This window comes from Pseudophryne corroboree, chromosome 2, assembly GCF_028390025.1.
Source record: "Pseudophryne corroboree isolate aPseCor3 chromosome 2, aPseCor3.hap2, whole genome shotgun sequence".
NCBI classification, from domain to species: Eukaryota; Metazoa; Chordata; class Amphibia; order Anura; family Myobatrachidae; genus Pseudophryne; species Pseudophryne corroboree.
This window is the reverse complement of record NC_086445.1, coordinates 595,143,323-595,162,964: the sequence shown is the minus strand read 5'-3', so window position 1 is coordinate 595,162,964 and position 19,642 is coordinate 595,143,323. Positions and strand designations below refer to the sequence as shown.

Below are 19,642 nucleotides of genomic sequence, written 5' to 3'. Positions count from 1 at the left end.
AAAATCCTTCCTTATTGTGTCAGCTCTTCCGGGCACAGTATCCTAACTGAGGTCTGGAGGAGGGTCATAGTGGGAGGAGCCAGTGCACACCAGGTAGTCCTAAAGCTTTCTTTCGTTGTGCCCAGTCTCCTGCGGAGCCGCTATTCCCCATGGTCCTTACGGAGTCCCAGCATCCACTACGGACTACGAGAAATAGATTTACCGGTGAGTAAAATCTTATTTTCTCTATGATCCATAAGGGATATTGGGGGAAACTAGTACGATGGGGTGTAGACGGGGTCCAAAGGAGCCAGTGCACTTTACATTTCTTCACTGGATGTGCTGGCTCCTCCCCTCTATACCCCCTCCCACAGGCAGTTTAGAAAAAAGTGCCCTCAGGAGAGGATGCACATCTCTGCAGCTCCAGAGAGTTTTCTTCATTTTTCTTTTAAACTTTTATTATTTTCGGTATGCTGTCGGGGCAACAGCATATCTGCACCGTGGAAGTTGGGGGGGGGCGCGACAGTTACCGGCCTTACGAGGTGCAGAGCCGCTTCCCCGCTGCAGTTCTGAGGGGTTGGTTGTTCAGCGGGGCACTGCGCTTTGGCTGTCAAAGTTGCAGCACGCCGCACACCCCTAACGCTGCCTGAAGGTGACATCGGTGGGGAGTACAACTCGGGGGCCCGCTAGGGAAGTCCCTGGTTCAAAGTGCGGCTGACCACGGACACGGTGTACGGGACCCTCCCTGGGGGGTCCCGCTAAGATCCCCCCTGTAGAACTGGCACAACAGGGCTTGACTAGCACTTGTGTGAGGTTTTAAGCTAATTTGGAGACTTTGCCAGTATAATCTATATATGTATCTCTGGCGCCATTGGATGGGGCGGAGCTACCTCAGAGCGGGACATGCAGGTGTTTTGGCGCCTTCCTCTGCTTACTGCAACCATATACAGCGCTTCCTGACTCCTCAGCCATGCTGGATATCTGGTACAGGGTGTAGCAAAGGGGGAGAGCCACTTGTGTACACTATCCTGATCCTATTTAGGACACACATTGTTAGTGTTTACTGAGTGTTTTAGGAGAGCTAACAGCCTCACTGGGGCAGTGCAGCTCAGGGTGTGCTGGTGTTCCTCTCTAACTCTGTCTCCTCTCACATACAGTAGGGCAGGCTTGCATTATCAACTGTCTGTGTGTATGTTGTTTTTGCTTACTGTGGAATGGGAAAACACAAACTGCAGTACTGGAAACAAAGTTACAATGATACTGTCTTTGTGCGCACAAATAGGCAGCTCTAATGAACCATGAGATATGGGATCACACCCTAGACCCCAGGCAATAGTACAAAAAAATTGATTGTCTCTGGCTTATATGAGCGCCCAAATATTAATATAAGATGTGTATATCAGGTAATGTAAAAGGATAAATGTACTCCCCTGGTTTCATGCTGTTTTTTTTTTCTGTTTTTTTTTTCTGTTCCACTTGTCTCCTTAAGGCGATGTTTACCATAAAAGAGAACAACACAAAAACACAAAGATCCTCGTGTAATACTATTGGTTAAATTTGCACATTCAAATATAACAATATCATCCCACTGATGGTGATTTATTAATTATATTGGGGTTTTAACCCCTAAATTCAACCATTCACAATAGTGAATAGAGAAAACAGCTCATCAGCAACAAAGGTACCTTCACCATTAATGATTTCAGGGGATGCCACCTTCAATAAAAAACTCACAAATTACAACTCACATAGAGTAACTCAATCTCATAGTCCCGTCACAGATGAAGAGATCAGGGGATGCCCCCTTCAACAAGACACTCACAAACTGAACCTTGTGTGTAATGCAGGATAGGTGGGTCTTTGCTCTTCCTTATCGTTGTTTTAATCCACATTCATCTCTTAGGATAAATCCTCAAAATAAAGTGAAATGATATACCGGTTTTGGACAGTATAAAAACACTGTATTTCTCTTACGTCCTAGAGGATGCCGGGGTCCATATTAGTACCATGGGGTATAGATGGGTCCACCAGGAGCCATTGGCACTTTAAAAGTTTAATAGTGTGGGCTGGCTCCTCCCTCTATGCCCCTCCTTCCTGACTTAGTTTAGAAAATGTGCCCGGAGGAGCCGGTCACAGCTAGGGGAGCTCTACAGAGCTTTCTTAGAAAAAGTTTCTTTTTTTTATTTTTATTTCAGGAGGCAGTTGGCAACAGCCTGCCTGCAATGAGGGACTGAGGGGGGAGCAGTGTCCGCCCTGCAGGGTCTGAGCCACTGTCTCCGCTGACTGGACATTGAGCTCCAGAAGGGACAGATCAAGCCCCGCCACAGGGGAACGCTCACCCCAGCAGCCAGCCGCCACCCCCTTGCAGAGCTGAAGTGTGGCGAGTGAGTCACTGTCCCCCCTTACAAGCGGGGGGTCAGTGTGAAGATGATGGCTTAAGGGTAAGCGCTCCTGGACGGCTCAGCGGTACTTCGGTGAGGGGCGCCCTGAGCCAGCACCTGACACTACACTGACCAAATCAAGCATGGTGGGGTCTGCGGATCTCAGCCATCACAAAATCCTCAGGCCAGTATAATCTCAGAAGAGCGGGAAGACAGCGCCTTTAAGGGGGCGGAGCTTCTCCTCAGAGCGGACCCAGCAGCGTTCAGCGCCATTTTCCTGCCTGCAGACACACTGCCAGTGGAAGAACAGTCCCTCCATAGCACCTCCAGCTATCTGTACGGTACCAGGGGGTTGTAGAAGGGAGGGGATGCTGTCACCTATTAAGGGACACAGTCAGCGCTGGTTTAGGGTCTCCCTATACCTATAATAGCGCTGTGTGTGGGATGGCGCCAATCTGTGTGTGTCTCTCTGCCATTCTTGGGGGGGGAACTCTGTCTGCCCAGTACCCTGTGTGTATGTGGGGTTATTGGTGTGAAATTGCAAACATGTCTAGAGACTCTGTTTCATATGCTGCAGAGGATTTATCTTCCCCTCTCTTAGGGGGACTATTTCTCAGATATCAGATAGGGTTGCTAGAACTGAGCATGCCACTCATGTCCTACAATCCTCTACGGTTGTATGGTCGGATACTGCTTCCTCGGGGTCCCCTGCGGTACATTCTCACAAACGTGCACTTGCAAAGATTATGCAGGATGACACGGACACCGATTCTGACACAGACGGTGATGGGGATGTGTCCAGGGGGACGGCATCACTTTCCAAGGGGGTGCAGTTGATGATTGAGGCCGTGAGGGATGTGTTGCGCATTACTGACACAACTTCTGAGCAGGTTGAGGAGGCCTTTTTCACAGACCGTAAAAAGCCCCCTTCACCTTTCCCAGCATCTATGGAATTAAATGCTATCTTTGAAAAAGCCTGGGAAAATCCGGAGAAAAAATTCCAGATACCTAAGAGGGTCTTGGTTGCTTTTCCCTTCCCAGAGGAAGATAGAAAAAAGTGGGAGTCTCCTCCGATAGTAGACGCCTCTGTCTCTAGGCTTTCCAAACAAGTGGTATTACCAGTCCCGGGATTTACCGCGTTGAAGGACCCGGCAGATCGCAAGGTGGACGCTACGCTAAAATCCATTTACACGGCTTCAGGGGCTATACTGCGGCCAACTATAGCCTGTGCTTGGATATCTAAGGCTATTGCCATGTGGTCAATCACTCTGCAGGAGGAATCGACCACGATGGATAAAGGTGACGTAGATTTTATTTTTACGTAATATTCAGGATTCTGCATGGTTCCAGGTAGACTCCATGAAGGACCTGGGTTCTATGGCTGCGGGGATCTCCTCCATGTCCGTCTCAGCTCGCAGGGGTCTCTGGCTGCGCCAATGGTCTGCGGACTCAGAATCCAGGAAGACCGTGGAGGTCCTACCGTGTTCAGGTCAGGCTCTCTTTGGGGAGGCGCTGGATGTGTGGATTGCCATGGCTACCGCGGGCAAGTCTCCTTTTCTCCCCTCAGCTGCACCAGCTACCAAGAAGCCTTTTGCACAAGCTACGTCACGGCCCGCGAGGCCTAGAAAGAACAAGCCTTCGAACACCTTCTTCAGAGGTGGTCGTGCTAAAGGAAAGAAGCCTGCTCCCGCTGGCTGCCAGAACCAGAAGCCTTCTTCTGATACCCCAAAGTCCTCCGCATGACGGTGGACAGCTAGGCCTGGAGGAAGGTCAGGTGGGGGAAAGTCTCTGGTGATTTCAGCCACGTCTGGGTGTCGTCTGGCCTGAACCCCTGGGTACTGGATATAGTGTCCAGAGGGTACAGGCTGGAGTTTCAAGATCTCCCACCTCACCGTTTCTTCAAGTCAGGCTTGCCGGCTCTGCCGACAGACAGAGCAGTTCTTCTGGAAGCTATCCAAAAATTGGTGGTATCCAGGGTCATTGTTCCAGTTCCACCTCATCAGTGGAACAAAGGTTACTATTCAAACCTTTTTGTGTTACCGAAGCCTGATGTTTCGGTACGGTCAATTCTGAACTTAAAATCTCTGAACCCCTACCTCAGGGAGTTCAAATTCAAGATGGAGTCTCTGAGCGCTGTCATCTCAGGTCTGACAGAGGGGAAGTTCCTGGTGTCCCTGGACATCAAGGATGCGTACCTCCACATTCCCATTTGGTCACCGCATCAGGCATACCTCAGGTTTGCACTGTTGGACAATCACTATCAGACGCTGCCGTTTGGCCTCTCCACAGCACCAAGGTGATGGCGGAAATGATGGTTCTCCTACGCAAGCAAGGGGTGAACATAATTCCGTATCTGGACGATCTCCTGTTCAAGGCGTCGTCCAGGGAGAAGTTGTTGCGATCCATTACTCTCACGACACGTCTGCTCAAAGAGCACGGTTGGATCCTAAACCTTCCAAAGTCTCACCTGGAGCCGACAAGGAGGCTGTCTTTCCTGGGGATGATCCTAGACACTGAAGTGCAGCGGGTGTTTCTGGTGGAGAAAGCATTGGTGATTCAGTCAATGGTCCGGGATGTCTTAAAGCCTTCCTGGGTATTTGTTCATCAGTGCATCCGCCTTCTGGGGAAGATGGTTGCCTCCTACGAGTCTCTACAGTACGGAAGGTTTCATGCTCGATCCTTTCAGCTGGATCTCTTGGACCAGTGGTTGGGATCTCACCTACACATGCACCAGAGGATACGTCTGTCACCGAAAGCCAGAATTTCGCTCCTCTGGTAGCTACAACTACCACACCTTCTGGAAGGCCGAAGGTTCGGAGTTCGGCACTGGATCCTTCTAACCACGGATGCAAGTCTTAAGAGGTTGTGGAGCAGTCGCTCAGGGGGAAACCTTCCAATTAAGGTGGTCGAATCAAGAATCCCTTCTCCCGATAAACATTCTGGAACTAAGAGCTGTATACAACGGACTTCTGCAAGCAGCACACCTTCTACATGATCGGGTTGTTCAAGTGCAGTCGGACAACGTGACCACAGTGGCCTACATAAACCGACAAGGCGGAACGGAGAGCAGGGCTGCCATGTCAGAGGTGTCAAGAATCCTCCTCTGGGCAGAAAGGCACGCGGTGGCGATGTCAGCAATCTTCATTCCGGGAGTAGACAACTGGGAAGCAGACTTCTCCATCCGGGAGAGTGGGGCCTCCATCCGGAGGTGTTCGAGGAGGTAACCGGTTGGTGGGGGGTTCCTCACATAGACATGATGGCCTCCCGCCTCAACAAGAAGCTATGGAGGTACTGTTCCAGGTCGAGAGACCCGCAGGCAGTGGCGGTGGATGCACTGGTAACACCGTGGGTGTTCACGTCAGTGTATGTGTTCTCTCCACTTCCTCTGATACTAAAGGTTCTTCAACTGGTAAAAAGAACAAAGGTTCTAGCAATCCTCATTGCTCCCGACTGGCCAAGGAGGGCTTGGTACGCGGATCTGCTGGATCTTCTGCTGGAATATCCAAGGCCTTTACCTCTTCGGGAGGATCTGCTACTGCAGGGCCGTTCGCTTATCAAGCCTTACCACGGCTACGTTTGACGGCATGGCGGTTGAACGCCAGATCTTAGCTCGGAAGGGTATCCCAAGTGAGGTCATTCCTACCCTGATACAGGCTAGGAAAGGGGTAACGTCTAAACATTACCATCGCATTTGGAAAAAATATGTTTCTTGGTGTGAGTCAAAGAAATTTCCTGTGGTGGAGTTTCAACTTGGACGTTTTCTCCTTTTCCTGCAAGCAGGTGTGGATATGGGACTGAGATTGGGCTTCATCAAGGTCCAGATCTCTGCTTTGTCCCATCTTCTTCCAAAAACAATTGGCTGTCCTCCCTGAGGTTCAGACCTTTTTGAAAGGGGTTCTGCACATCCAGCCTCCCTTTGTGGCGCCAAAGGCACCCTGGGATCTTGATGTGGTGTTGCAGTTCCTGCAATCAGCTTGGTTTGAGCCTCTACTTGAGGCTGACATCCAGTTTCAGGTGGAAGGCAGTCACTTTGTTGGCCTTAGCTTCTGCCCGACGTGTCGGAATTGGGGGCTTTATCTTGTAAAAGTCCCTATCTGATCTTCCATGAAGATAGGGCGGAACTTAGGACTCGTCCACAGTTCCTGCCTAAGGTTGTATTGGCTTTCCATATCAACCAACCTATTGTGGTGCCAGTGGCTACTAACTCCTCAATTGCTTCAAAGGCCTTGGATGTTGTGAGGGCTTTGAAAATTTATGTGAAGAGAACAGCTCATCATAGAAAAACTGACTGTTTGTCCTCTATAATCCCAAGAAAATTGGGTGTCCTGCCTCTAAGCAGTCGATTTCACGCTGGATCAGGTTCACTATCCAGCATGCATATTCTACGGCAGGATTGTCGTGCCCAAGATCTGTAAAGGCCCACTCTACTCGTAAAGTGGGCTCGTCTTGGGCGGCTGCCCGGGGTGTCTCAGCTGTACAACTTTGCCGAGCAGCTACTTGGTCTGGGACGAACACGTTTGCCAAGTTTTACAAGTTCGATACTTTGGCCTCTGATGACCTCAAGTTTGGTCAAGCAGTCTTGCAGGAGCCTCCGCGCTCTCCCTCCCATGAGGGATAGGGCAGGGCAGAACTCCGGACAAGAGCAGATTTTCTTCCTAAGGGTGTTTCTGGGTTTCATGTAAACCAGCCGGTTGGTGTCCCGTCTTTCCAGGCTCGCGCAGATGGGGACGTGTCCTTGGTTGTTGTCCAAGCTTTACAGGTATACGTACATGTTACGTCATCATTCAGACGGTCGGACCATTTGTTTGTTCTTTATGATGGGCCTAAGAAGGGTTGGCCAGCCTCTAACCAGTCTTTGGCTAGATGGATTAGACATGCCATTTGGCAAGCTTATGTTTCCTGTGGCAAACAGGTTCCAGTTCAGACGGGGGCTCTTACCACCCGATCAGTGGGTGCCTCATGGGCTGCCAGAGGTACTTCCGTTACTCATCTTTGCAGAGCGGCGACGTGGTCCGTAGCCCACACGTTCGCAAAATATTACAAGTTTGATACCTTTGTGTCCGGATACTCTAAGTTCGGACGTTTAGTTTTGCAGGCCCCTGACAGCACTCCCTCCCTGGGGGATAACTTTGGGACGTCCCTTACTGTCTAAGAATGCTCCAGTGTCCCCTAGTGGATGAAAGAGAAAAGAGGTTTTTGGTACTTACCGATAAATCCATTTCTCTGAATCCTCTAGGGGACACTGGACGCCCGCCTCTGTGCTGTCAAACCTGCTGTGTTCATTGTTCTTGTTCAAACTGTTCGGACAAACAGCGTTAGTTATTCTGTTAAGAGTTTCTTGGATGTTGTTTGGTAGGTTTTACGGTTCGGTTCCTCGCCATGTGCTATACTGTCATGTCCTATTCTCTCAGTCAAATTTTCTAAACTGAGGTAGGAGGGATGTGAAGGGGGAGGAGCCGGCTGTGCAGACAATGCTTATTTTAGATTGTGCCACACCTCCGGTTGCAAGCTTCACACCCCTACTGTCTAAGAATGCTCCAGTGTCCCCTAGAGGATTCAGAGAAATGGATTTATCGGTAAGTACCAAAATCCTCTTTTTCCCTACTGGTTTGTTTTATTCTAACATTTTCACTCTGTTACTGCTACTCCTTACCAGACTCTTTTAAAGATTTACTGTCATTATGGGGTTGCAGGGGGAAGGACCATACATTTTAACGTTACAGTAGTTTAAGTGCCAACTCCAGCCTAAACTGCAATCCCATGGTCCGTTGTCCCATAGCCTTAAGAGAAAAGAATTCAATGGTAAGTGACCAAAAATCCTTTTAAACTACATTAAAATGATAAACTTTTAACATGTTTCAATTCTTTTGGTAGTATATAGACTCCGCTGATTTGGAGCCAAGCACTCTACAGGAAGAGCCTGTGCGGTACCATGAAGCCTGGCAGAAACTCTGCAGCTCAAAGTAAGGAAAACCCAGAAATGGTCTGTAAGTACAGTAGTTGCTCAAAATATGACTACAGAATAATGGGGTGGGGGTGTGATTTATATTTTTGTTTTTGTAGTTGGTCGGTTGGTGCAGCTTGTCAGATCAGAGTGGCATCTATATGTTACTAGTTAAGTTTAAATTCTCGTTCAATTGTAGTGTTGCATAGAAGCAGAAATTTCAAACAAAACTTATTGCAAGGGTTGCTCCTCACGGTTACATCCCATAAGGCCATGGGACTTCAGTTTTACATTTGAACCTAAGGAGTAGGCACCACTGTTTTTTCTGGTTGCTGGAGCAGCTCATTTTTTATTTTTCATTTTTATTAAAGCAGTCATGCTCTTACTGTGTGCAGAATTCTCTATGAAATGCTCGCTAGGATTTGAGGGAGCAGACAGGAGTGCTCATTAGTGGCACTCCAGGATTTTCAACATAATATTAGATTCTCCCACCCAATTACTGCAATGTGTGAGAGATATAGATATATATATATATATATATATATATATATATATATATCTATATCTCTAACGTCCTAGTGGATGCTGGGGACTCCGTAAGGACCATGGGGAATAGACGGGGTCCGCAGGAGACTACGCACTCTAAGAAAGATTTAGTACTACTGGTGTGCACTGGCTCCTCCCTCTATGCCCCTCCTCCAGACCTCAGTTAGAATCTGTGCCCGGACAGAGCTGGGTGCATTTTAGTGAGCTCTCATGAGCTTGCTAATAAGAAAGTATTTTAGTTAGGTTTTTTTATTTTCAGAGAGCTTCTGCTGGCAACAGACTCTCTGCTACGTGGGACTGAGGGGAGAGAAGCAAACCTACTAACTGCTGCTAGGTTGCGCTTCTTAGGCTACTGGACACCATTAGCTCCAGAGGGATCGAACACAGGAACCTAACCTTGGTCGTCCGTTCCCGGAGCCGCGCCGCCGTCCCCCTCGCAGAGCCAGAAGCCGGCGGGTTGAAGCAAGAAGACGTCAAAATCGGCGGCAGACTCCTGTCTTCATATGAGGTAGCGCACAGCACTGCAGCTGTGCGCCATTGCACCCACACACTCCGGTCACTGTAGGGCGCAGGGGGGTGCGCCCTGGGCAGCAATTAAGTACCTCCTGGCAAAAGCAGCATATATACAGTTGGACACTGTTATATGCATGAGCCCCCGCCATTAATTTCACACAAAATCGCGGGACAGAGGCCGCCGCTGAGGGGGCGGGGCCTTCTTCCTCAGCACTCACCAGCGCCATTTTCTCTCCACAGCTCCGCTGAGAGGAAGTTCCCCAGGCTCTCCCCTGCAGACTCTCGGTAGAAAGGGTAAAAAGAGAGGGGGGGCACATAAATTTAGCGCATTAATCATATATACAGCAGCTACTGGGTAAATACGAAGTTACTGTGTGATTCCTGGGTCATATAGCGCTGGGGTGTGTGCTGGCATACTCTCTCTCTGTCTCTCCAAAAGGCCTTGTGGGGGTCCTGTCCTCATATAGAGCATCCCCTGTGTGTGTGGTGTGTCGGTACGTGTGTGTCGACATGTTTGACGAAGAGGGCTATGTGGAGGCAGAGCAAGTGCAGATGAATGACGTGTCTCCGCCGACGGCGCCGACACCTGATTTGGATGGATATGTGGAAGGTGTTAAATGATGATGTAAACTCCTTGCATAAAAGGTTGGATAAAGCTGATGCCTTGGGACAGTCGGGGTCTCAGCCCATGCCTGATCCTACAGCGCAGAGGCCGTCAGGGTCTCAGAAGCGCCCACTATCCAAAATTGTTGACACAGATATCGACACGGATTCTGACTCCAGTGTCGATGAGGATGATGCAAAATTGCAGCCTAAAATGGCTAAAGCCATCCGCTACATGATTATAGCAATGAAGGATGTATTGCACATATCAGAGGTAAACCCTGTCCCTGACAAGAGGGTTTATATGTATGGGGAGAAAAAGCAAGAGGTGACTTTTTCCCCTTCACATGAGTTAAATGAATTATGTGAAAAAGTGTGGGATTCCCCCGATAGGAAAGTGCTGATTTCCAAAAGGTTACTAATGGCGTACCCTTTCCCGCCAATGGACAGGGTGTGCTGGGAATCCTCCCCTAGGGTAGATAAAGCTCTGACACGCTCATCTAAGAAGGTGGCCCTGCCGTCACAGGATACGGCCGCCCTAAAGGATCCTGCAGATAGGGATCAGGAAAGTATCCTCAAGTCTGTTTATACACATTCAGGTACTCTACTGAGGCCGGCAATTGCGTCGGCCTGGATGTGTAGTGCTGTAGCAGCATGGACAGATAATCTGTCTGAGGAAATGGATACCTTAGACAAGGATACCATTTTACTGACCCTGAGGCATATAAAAGACGCTGTCCTATATATGAGGGATGCCCAGAGGGACATTTGCCTACTGGGCTCTAGAATAAATGCAATGTCAATTTCTGCCAGAAGGGTCCTGTGGACTCGGCAATGGACAGGTGATGCCGACTCCAAAAAGCACATGGAGGTTTTACCTTACAAGGGTGAGGAATTGTTTGGGGACGGCCTCTCGGACCTAGTTTCCACAGCTACGGCTGGGAAGTCAAATTTTTTGCCATATATTCCCTCAAAGCCTAAGAAAGCACCGTATTACCAAATGCTGTCCTTTCGATCACAAAGAAGCAAGAAGGTCAGAGGTGCGTCCTTTCTTGCCAGAGGCAGGGGTAGAGGAAAGAAGCTGCACCATACAGCTAGTTTCCAGGAACAGAAGTCCTCCCCGGCTTCCACTAAATCCACCGCATGACGCTGGGGCTCCACAGGAGCCAGGAGCGGTGGGGGCGCGTCTCCGAAATTTCAGCCACCAGTGGGTTCGCTCACAGGTGGATCCCTGGGCTATACAGATTGTGTCTCAGGGATACAAGCTGGAATTCGAAGTGATGCCCCCTCACCGTTACCTCAAATCGGCCCTGCCAGCTTCCCCCATAGAAAGGGAAGTAGTGTTAGCGGCAATTCACAAATTATATCTCCAGCAGGTGGTGGTACAGGTTCCCCTCCCTCAACAAGGAAGAGGATACTATTCCACAATGTTTGTGGTACCGAAACCGGACGGTTCGGTCAGACCCATATTGAATTTAAAGTCCCTGAACATTTATCTGAAAAGATTCAAGTTCAAAATGGAATCGCTCAGAGCGGTCATTGCAAGCCTGGAAGAGGGGGATTTTATGGTGTCTCTGGACATCAAGGATGCTTACTTGCATGTCCCCATTTATCCACCTCATCAGGAGTACCTCAGATTTGTGGTACAGGACTGTCATTACCAATTCCGGACGTTGCCGTTTGGGCTCTCCACGGCACCGAGAATATTTACCAAGGTAATGGCAGAAATTATGTGCTCCTTCGAAAGCAAGGAGTCACAATTATCCCATACTTGGACGATCTCCTCATAAAGGCGAGGTCCAGAGAGCAGTTGCTGATCAGCGTAGCGCACACTCAGGAAGTGTTGCAACAGCACGGCTGGATTCTGAATATCCCAAAGTCGCAGATGATTCCTACAACGCGTCTGCCTTTTCTGGGCATGATTCTGGACACGGACCAGAAGAAGGTGTTTCTCCCGGAGGAGAAGGCTCAAGAGCTCGTGACTCTAGTCAGAGACCTCTTAAAACCGAAACAGGTGTCGGTGCATCGCTGCACGCGAGTCCTGGGAAAGATGGTGGCATCATACGGAGCCATTCCCTTCGGCAGGTTCCATGCGAGGATCTTTCAGTGGGATCTGTTGGACAAGTGGTCCGGATCGCATCTTCAGATGCATCGGCTGATCCCCCTGTCCCCGAGGGCCAGGGTGTCTCTTCTGTGGTGGCTACAGAGTGCTCACCTTCTCGAGGGCCGCAGGTTCGGCATACAGGACTGGGTCCTGGTGACCACGGATGGGGGGCTGTCACTCAGAGAAGAAACTTCCAAGGGTTGTGGTCAAGTCAGGAGGCTTGTCTGCACATAAATATCCTGGAACTAAGGGCCATATACAACGCCCTGAGTCAAGCGGAGCCTCTGTTTCGCAACCAACCGGTGCTGATTCAGTCAGACAACATCACCGCAGTGGCTCATGTAAACCGCCAGGGCGGCACAAGAAACAGAGTGGCGATGGCGGAAGCCACCAGGATTCTTCGTTGAGCGGAGAATCACGTGCAAGCACTGTCGGCAGTGTTCATTCCGGGAGTGGACAACTGGGAAGCAGACTTCCTCAGCAGGCACGACCTCCACCCGGGAGAGTGGGGACTTAATCACGAAGTTTTCACTCAGATTACAAATTGATGGGAACTGCCACAGGTAGACATGATGGCGTCCCGTCTCAACAAAAAGCTACAAAGGTATTGCGCCAGGTCAAGAGACCCTCAGGCGATAGTGGTGGACGCACTGGTAACACCGTGGGTGTTCCAGTCGGTCTATGTGTTTCCTCCTCTTCCTCTCATACCCAAGGTGCTGAGAATCGTAAGAAAAAGAGGAGTGAGAACAATACTCATTGTTCCGGATTGGCCAAGAAGGACTTGGTACCTGGAACTGCAAGAAATGCTCACAGAGGACCCATGGCCTCTGCCTCTCAGAAAGGACCTGTTGCAACAGGGGCCCTGTCTGTTCCAAGACTTACCGCAGCTGCGTTTGACGGCATGGCGGTTGAACGCAGGATCCTAGCGGAAAAAGGCATTCCGGAGGAAGTTATTCCTACGCTGATAAAGGCTAGGAAGGACGTGACGGCAAGACACTATCACCGTATATGGCGAAAATGTTGCCTGGTGTGAGGCCAGGAAGGCCCCTACAGAGGAATTCCAGCTGGGCCGGTTCCTGCACTTCCTACAGTCTGGAGTGACTATGGGCCTGAAGTTGGGGTCCATAAAGGTCCAGATTTCGTCCCTATCCATTTTATTTCAAGAGGAACTGGCTTCTCTTCCTGAAGTTCAGACGTTTGTTAAGGGAGTGCTGCATATTCAGCCCCCTTTTGTGCCACCAGTGGCACCTTGGGATCTCAACGTGGTGTTGGGTTTCCTGAAATCCCACTGGTTTGAGCCACTTAAGACCGTGGAGCTAAAGTATCTCACGTGGAAGGTGGTCATGCTATTGGCCTTAGCTTCGGCTAGGCGTGTGTCAGAATTGGCGGCTTTGTCATGTAAAAGCCCCTATCTGGTTTTCCATATGGACAGGCCAGAATTAGGGACTCGTCCGCAATTTCTGCCGAATGTGGTGTCATCTTTTCATTTGAACCAACCTATTGTGGTGCCTGCGGCTACTCGTGACTTGGAGGATTCCAAGTTGCTTGATGTAGTCAGGGCTTTGAAGATCTATGTAGCCAGGACGGCTGGAGTCAGGAAAACTGACTCGCTGTTTATCCTGTATGCATCCAACAAGCTGGGTGCTCCTGCTTCAAAGCAAACCATTGCTCGCTGGATCTGTAGCACGATTCAGCAGGCTCATTTTGCGGCTGGTTTGCCGCATCCAAAATCCGTGAAAGCCCATTCCACAAGGAAAGTGGGCTCTTCTTGGGCGGCTGCCCGAGGGGTCTCGGCATTACAGCTTTGCCGAGCAGCTACTTGGTCGGGTACAAACACATTTGCTAAGTTCTACAAGTTTGATACCCTTGCTGAGGAGGACCTTGTGTTTGCCCATTCGGTGCTGCAGAGTCATCCGCACTCTCCCGCCCGTTTGGGAGCTTTGGTATAATCCCCATGGTCCTTACGGAGTCCCCAGCATCCACTAGGACTTTAGAGAAAATAAGATTTTACTCACCGGTAAATCTATTTCTCGTAGTCCGTAGTGGATGCTGGCGCCCGTCCCAAGTGCGGACTTTCTGCAATATGTGTATATAGTTATTGCTTAATAAAGGGTTATGTTATGTGGGCATCCATTGTTTGATGCTCTGTTGTTGTTCATACTGTTGACTGGGTAAGTTATCACAAGTTATACGGTGTGGCTGGTATGAGTCTTACCCTGGATTCCAAAATCCTTTCCTTGTAATGTCAGCTCTTCCGGGCACAGTTTCCTTAACTGAGGTCTGGAGGAGGGGCATAGAGGGAGGAGCCAGTGCACACCAGTGGTACTAAATCTTTCTTAGAGTGCCCAGTCTCCTGCGGAGCCAGTCTATTCCCCATGGTCCTTACGGAGTCCCCAGCATCCAGTACGGACTACGAGAAATAGATTTACCGGCGAGTAAAATCTTATTTTATTTTATTTATATATATATATATATATATATATATATATATATATATATATATATATATATATATATATATATATATATATATTTTTTAGTTACAACTTTTGAACTGTTATTAGATTTATATTTAGATACAGTGCATCCGGAAAGTATTCGCAGTGCTTAACTTTTTTTCCACATTCTGTTATGTTACAGCTTTATTCCAAAATGGAATAAATTAATTTTTTTTGGCCTCAAAATTCTACACACAATACCCCATAATGACAACGTTACAAAAGTTTTTTTTGAGATTGCAAATTTATTAAAAATTAAAAACTATGAAATAACATGTACATAAGTATTCACAGCCTTTGATCAATACTTTGTTGATTCACCTTTGTCAGCAATCACAGCCTCAAGTCTTTTTGAATATGATGCCACGAGCTTAGCACACCTATCTTTAGGCCGTTTCACCTATTCCTCTTTGCAACACCTCTCAAGCTCCATCAGGTTGGATGGGAAGCATCGGTGCACAGCCATTTTCAGATCTCTCCTGAGATTTTCAGTCGGATTCAAGTTTGGGCTCTGGCTGGTCCACTCAAGGACATTCACAGAGTTGTCCTGAAGCCACTCTTTTGATATCTTGGCTGTGTGCTTAGGGTCTTTGTCCTACTGAAAGATGAACCGTTGCCCCAGTCTGAGGTAGAGTTCTCTGGAGCAGGTTTTCATCCAGGATGTCGCTGTACATTGCTGCATTAATCTTTCCCTCTATTCTGACTAGTCTCCCAGTTCCTGCTGCTGCAAAAAATCCCCATAGCATGATGCTGCCACCACCATGCTTCACTGTAGGGATGGTATTGGCCTGGTGATGAGCGGTGCCTGGTTTCCTCCAAACATGATGCCTGGCATTCACGCCAAAGAGTTCAATCTTTGTCTCATCAGACCAGAGAATTTTGTTTCTCATGGTCTGAGAGTCCTTCAGGTGCATTTTGGCAAACTCCAGGCGGGCTGCCGTGTGCTTTTTACTAAGGAGTGGCTTCTGTCTGTCCAATCTACCATACAGGCCTGATTGGTGAATTGCTGCAGAGATGGTTGTCCTTCTGGAAGGTTCTCCTCTCTCCACAGAGGAATCCTGTAGCTCTGACAGAGTGATCATTGGGGTCTTGGTCACCTCCCTGACTAGGGCCCTTCTCCCCCGATCATTCAGTTTAGACGGCCGGCCAGCTCTAGGAAGATGCCTGGTGGTTCTGAACTTCCATTTATGGATGATGGAGGCCACTGTGTTCATTGGGACCTTCAAAGCAGCAGATATTTCTTTTTCATCCACTAGGGGTCACTGGAGTACTCTAGGGATATGGTTAGTTCCACAGGAACTAGGCACTGAATAGTTAAACTTTGACTATACCTCCCCTCCATATTCCAGAGTACCTCAGTGTTTTTTCGGTGCTCACCGAGACTAGGCTTGTGGAAGTTGATCCACAATGACTGAATTTTTTGATTATTTTTTTTTTGGAATCCCTTTCCCCCTTCCAAGAAGGCGAGGGTCTGGGATAGGAAAGCTGCTGAAGCAGCTGTGGGTGTCGGACCTCTCTAGAAGAGCTCCCTCACTACCACGTGCAGGTCACCTGCAGTAAAAGGCTGACAGTGCTTACAGAGAAGCCCCGTCATTGCCCTCACCACAGGGTCCAGGTATGTTGAACGGGGCGGTCAGCTCACGCTGCCGCCCTGCTGTGTGGGATACTGTGTGTGTGTGTGTGTGTGTGTGGCCGCTGCCTTCAGCCGCCCGCCGCCGCTTCCAGCGCCGCTGTTTATGCTGTGTCCCCCGCCGCTCTGAGCCGCGCCGGCCACGTTGATCTATGCATAGGCCGCTCCACGGCTCTATGCAGCGCGCTCCCCGGCCCTCGATGCCACTTCCAGCTCCCTCTCCACCATAGCCCGGCTCCGTGTATAGAGAACGATACACGGAGCACGGGGGGGGGGCACACAAATGTGAGTAACTTTGATGCCACAGTGATGTTCCCTGCACACACATGTCAGGGTCACTGGATAAAATCTCATGATTCAACTCCTGTTGATAAAAGAAGTATGTTTACTAGAATACAGCAGCGCTGCATATGTATTACAATGGGCTATTAAGTCTTTGTTAAACAGGATACATGTTGCTTATATATGTGCAGGTTTGAATGCAACATAGTATGTTTATTGAATCTGCTTACATAATTATAAGTCTGCATATTTAACCATTTGTTGTTTTTCTAGAATTTCCTGTATTACATCTCTCCTCCATTGAAGGCGCAGGGGTGTTAAGGGGAATTTGGAACCAGGCATATTGCTGACGTGTACTGCACTTGGCCAGATATATATTTGTAAAGACACCTTAGTGCTATTTACTGAGTCGCGCAAGTTGTATTTTGTATGGTCTGTCGGTATAATGAGTAAGACACCAGCAAAGACTATTATTCTTATCATAACTGTTTATAATGATATTATCCCAAAGACTGCAAATCTGAATCATGGCTGTGGTCAGCCAAATACTGGCTTTGTTCACTGTTGTAAAGTAAGATGTGTTATACAATTGGTCAGCACATGGTGATTATAAAACAGTATCTGTGGAGCACTGCAAGCATTGCGAGTTCAGGCTCACCTGCAGCAGCTTTGCTTAATTCACTTAGCCACACCACAATTGGATACGCCCGATCTCATCTGATCTTGGAAGCTGAGCAGTGTTGGGCCTGGTTAGCCACCTGGGAATACAAGGTGCTGTAGGTATTTTTAAATCTACAGCCACACCACACTGGATTCGGGACCCATTAACTAAGCTGCGGTTAAGCAGCAGACTTCTCAGGTTTTTAAGCCTGTGAGTGGTCACATTTAGTTTCAGACTTCTAAGAATTATTATACTTCTGAATCAGGATATATCTGGATATATGTATATGGGTATATAATATATACAGGTTGAGTCTCCCTTATCCAAAATGCTTGGGACCAGAGGTATTTTGGATATGGGATTTTTCCGTATTTTGGAATAATTGCATACCATAATGAGATATCATGGTGATGGGACCTAAATATAAGCACAGAATGCATTTATGTTACATATATACCTTATACACACAGCCTGAAGGTAATTTTAGCCAATATTTTTAATAACTTTGTGCATTACACAAAGTGTGTGTACATTCACACAATTCATTTATGTTTCATATACACCTTAAACACACAGCCTGAAGGTCATTTAATACAATATTTTTAATAGCTTTGTGTATTAAACAAAGTTTGTGTACATTGAGCCATCAGAAAACAAAGTTTTCACTATCTCACTCTCACTCAAAAAAGTCCGTATTTCGGAATATTCCGTATTTCGGAATATTTGGATATGGGATACTCAACCTGTATGTGTATGTGTGTATGTATGCATATATGAAATATATATATATTTATAAGGTCTGAGTATGTGTGAATATACATGGTTGTATGTGTGTGTAAATGTATGTATATATATATGTGTGTGTGTGTGTGTGTGTGTATGTATATATATATATATATATATATATATATATATATATATATATATATGTGTGTGTGTATATATATATATATATATATATATTATGCTGACATTAAAAATCTATTTTGGCAAGACTACAGTGGCGCAATTGGTCAGCACACAGTGCTTATTAAACAGTATCTGTTGAGCACTGCAAACATTGTGAGTTCAGGCCTCACCTCCCCAGATCCCCAGTGGCCTAATGGATAGGACACTGCCCTCCTAAACCAGGGATTGTGGGTTCAGGTACCATCTGGATTGCAAGTCACTACAGCAACCATTTCATCACCAGAGTTGATGTTTAAACAGAAGCTTTTGCTTATTATTTTTACAGGTGGCTCTGTAGCCAAGTGGTTAGGCTTCCCGCCCACAGTGAACATTGTGATTGCATGGACACTGGTTCAGATCCTGGTTTAACAGGTGTAATATATATATATATATATAATAATAAAAAAATAAAAAAAAAAACATGGTAGGACACCATTTTTTACGTTACTTCCTGGGTCTTTGCTGGAGGTTGCTGCCCTACAACACTCAGCCTCTGGGGTAGCGGGGGGTTGTTAGGAATTTAATTTATTAATTGTTTTTGACAGCATGTCTCTACAGGAAGATTCACTATTGCTGGAAACCACATGCACGGTAATGCAGGTTTATACACAGATTACTTCCGTGTTGTACTTACTGGTCGGGGTACATGATCACTAAGTCTAATGCATAATCAAACAAGCACCTTCGCTGCAGAGTCGGTCACACAGTGTGTCGGACAAATTCGACTGCGCAGACAGACCCTTACCGGTCCTCTTTGGGGGGAATGCGGGCGCATGTACTGCCTGAGAGGGAAAAATTTACTGTTTCAGCTAGATTGTTGCGGTCGATTCGCCGCCAGCCCTCGTAGCACCAGGCCAGTACGTCAGGTTCTCAGCGAAGGCTGAACAATTTCCAATGAGAGACAATTGCAATTATTGGGCGTTTAACTACCTATCGGAGTGTACCCTACACAGCAGTAGGGCTGTTGCTTCGCCCTGCTTTGGTTCAGGTTTGCCCTAAATAAATACCACCTTACACTTCTTGCTGCCTACAGCTTCTGTGAAGTTGGCAGTTGGTTCTTGCGTCTCAGCTTCGCTAGTGGCGCACAACGTCCACTTTGGCTACGTTCCAAACGAGAATAGATCGCAGACCGAGTGGGGGGGGGGGAATCTGATTTCCTACCATTGTCTACGCGAATTCTTGAATGATTCCGTCTCAACGATTTCAATTCCTAGGTATGATTCTCGATACGGTAAATCAAAGAATTTACCTACCCGAACAGAAGTACAGGTCATTCGTCATCTGGTACAATTAGTGCTCAAGCCTTGCACAGTCTCGGTTCATTTGTACATTCGCCTATTAGACACAATGGTGGCGGCTTTTGAAGCGCTTCAGTTCGGAAGACTTCACTCACGTCCTTTTTAACTGGATGTGCTCGCAATGGTTGGCTGTGGCCTAACGAGTACATTGTCTGCCTGCAATGCATGCCAAAAACAATGGTCGGGCTCGCTTCTGCAGATTCACGCAGGGTGAGGTGGTCTCCAAGGGCCAGGGTGTCTCTACTCTGGTGGCTC

At 47.8% G+C, this 19,642-nt stretch overlaps 1 protein-coding gene across 6 annotated transcripts in view; it reads left to right on the top strand.

Moving 5' to 3' along the window:
• The window catches only part of CTPS1 (CTP synthase 1), a 223,370-nt gene that overhangs the window by 111,549 nt on the left and 92,179 nt on the right, over positions 1-19,642 (top strand). For all 6 annotated transcript variants that reach the window (XM_063954629.1, XM_063954631.1, XM_063954627.1 and 3 more), the window contains exon 10: positions 8,235-8,323. In XM_063954629.1, coding sequence (XP_063810699.1) covers positions 8,235-8,323 — 89 coding nt within the window. The remainder of the gene's footprint in view (positions 1-8,234; positions 8,324-19,642) is intronic.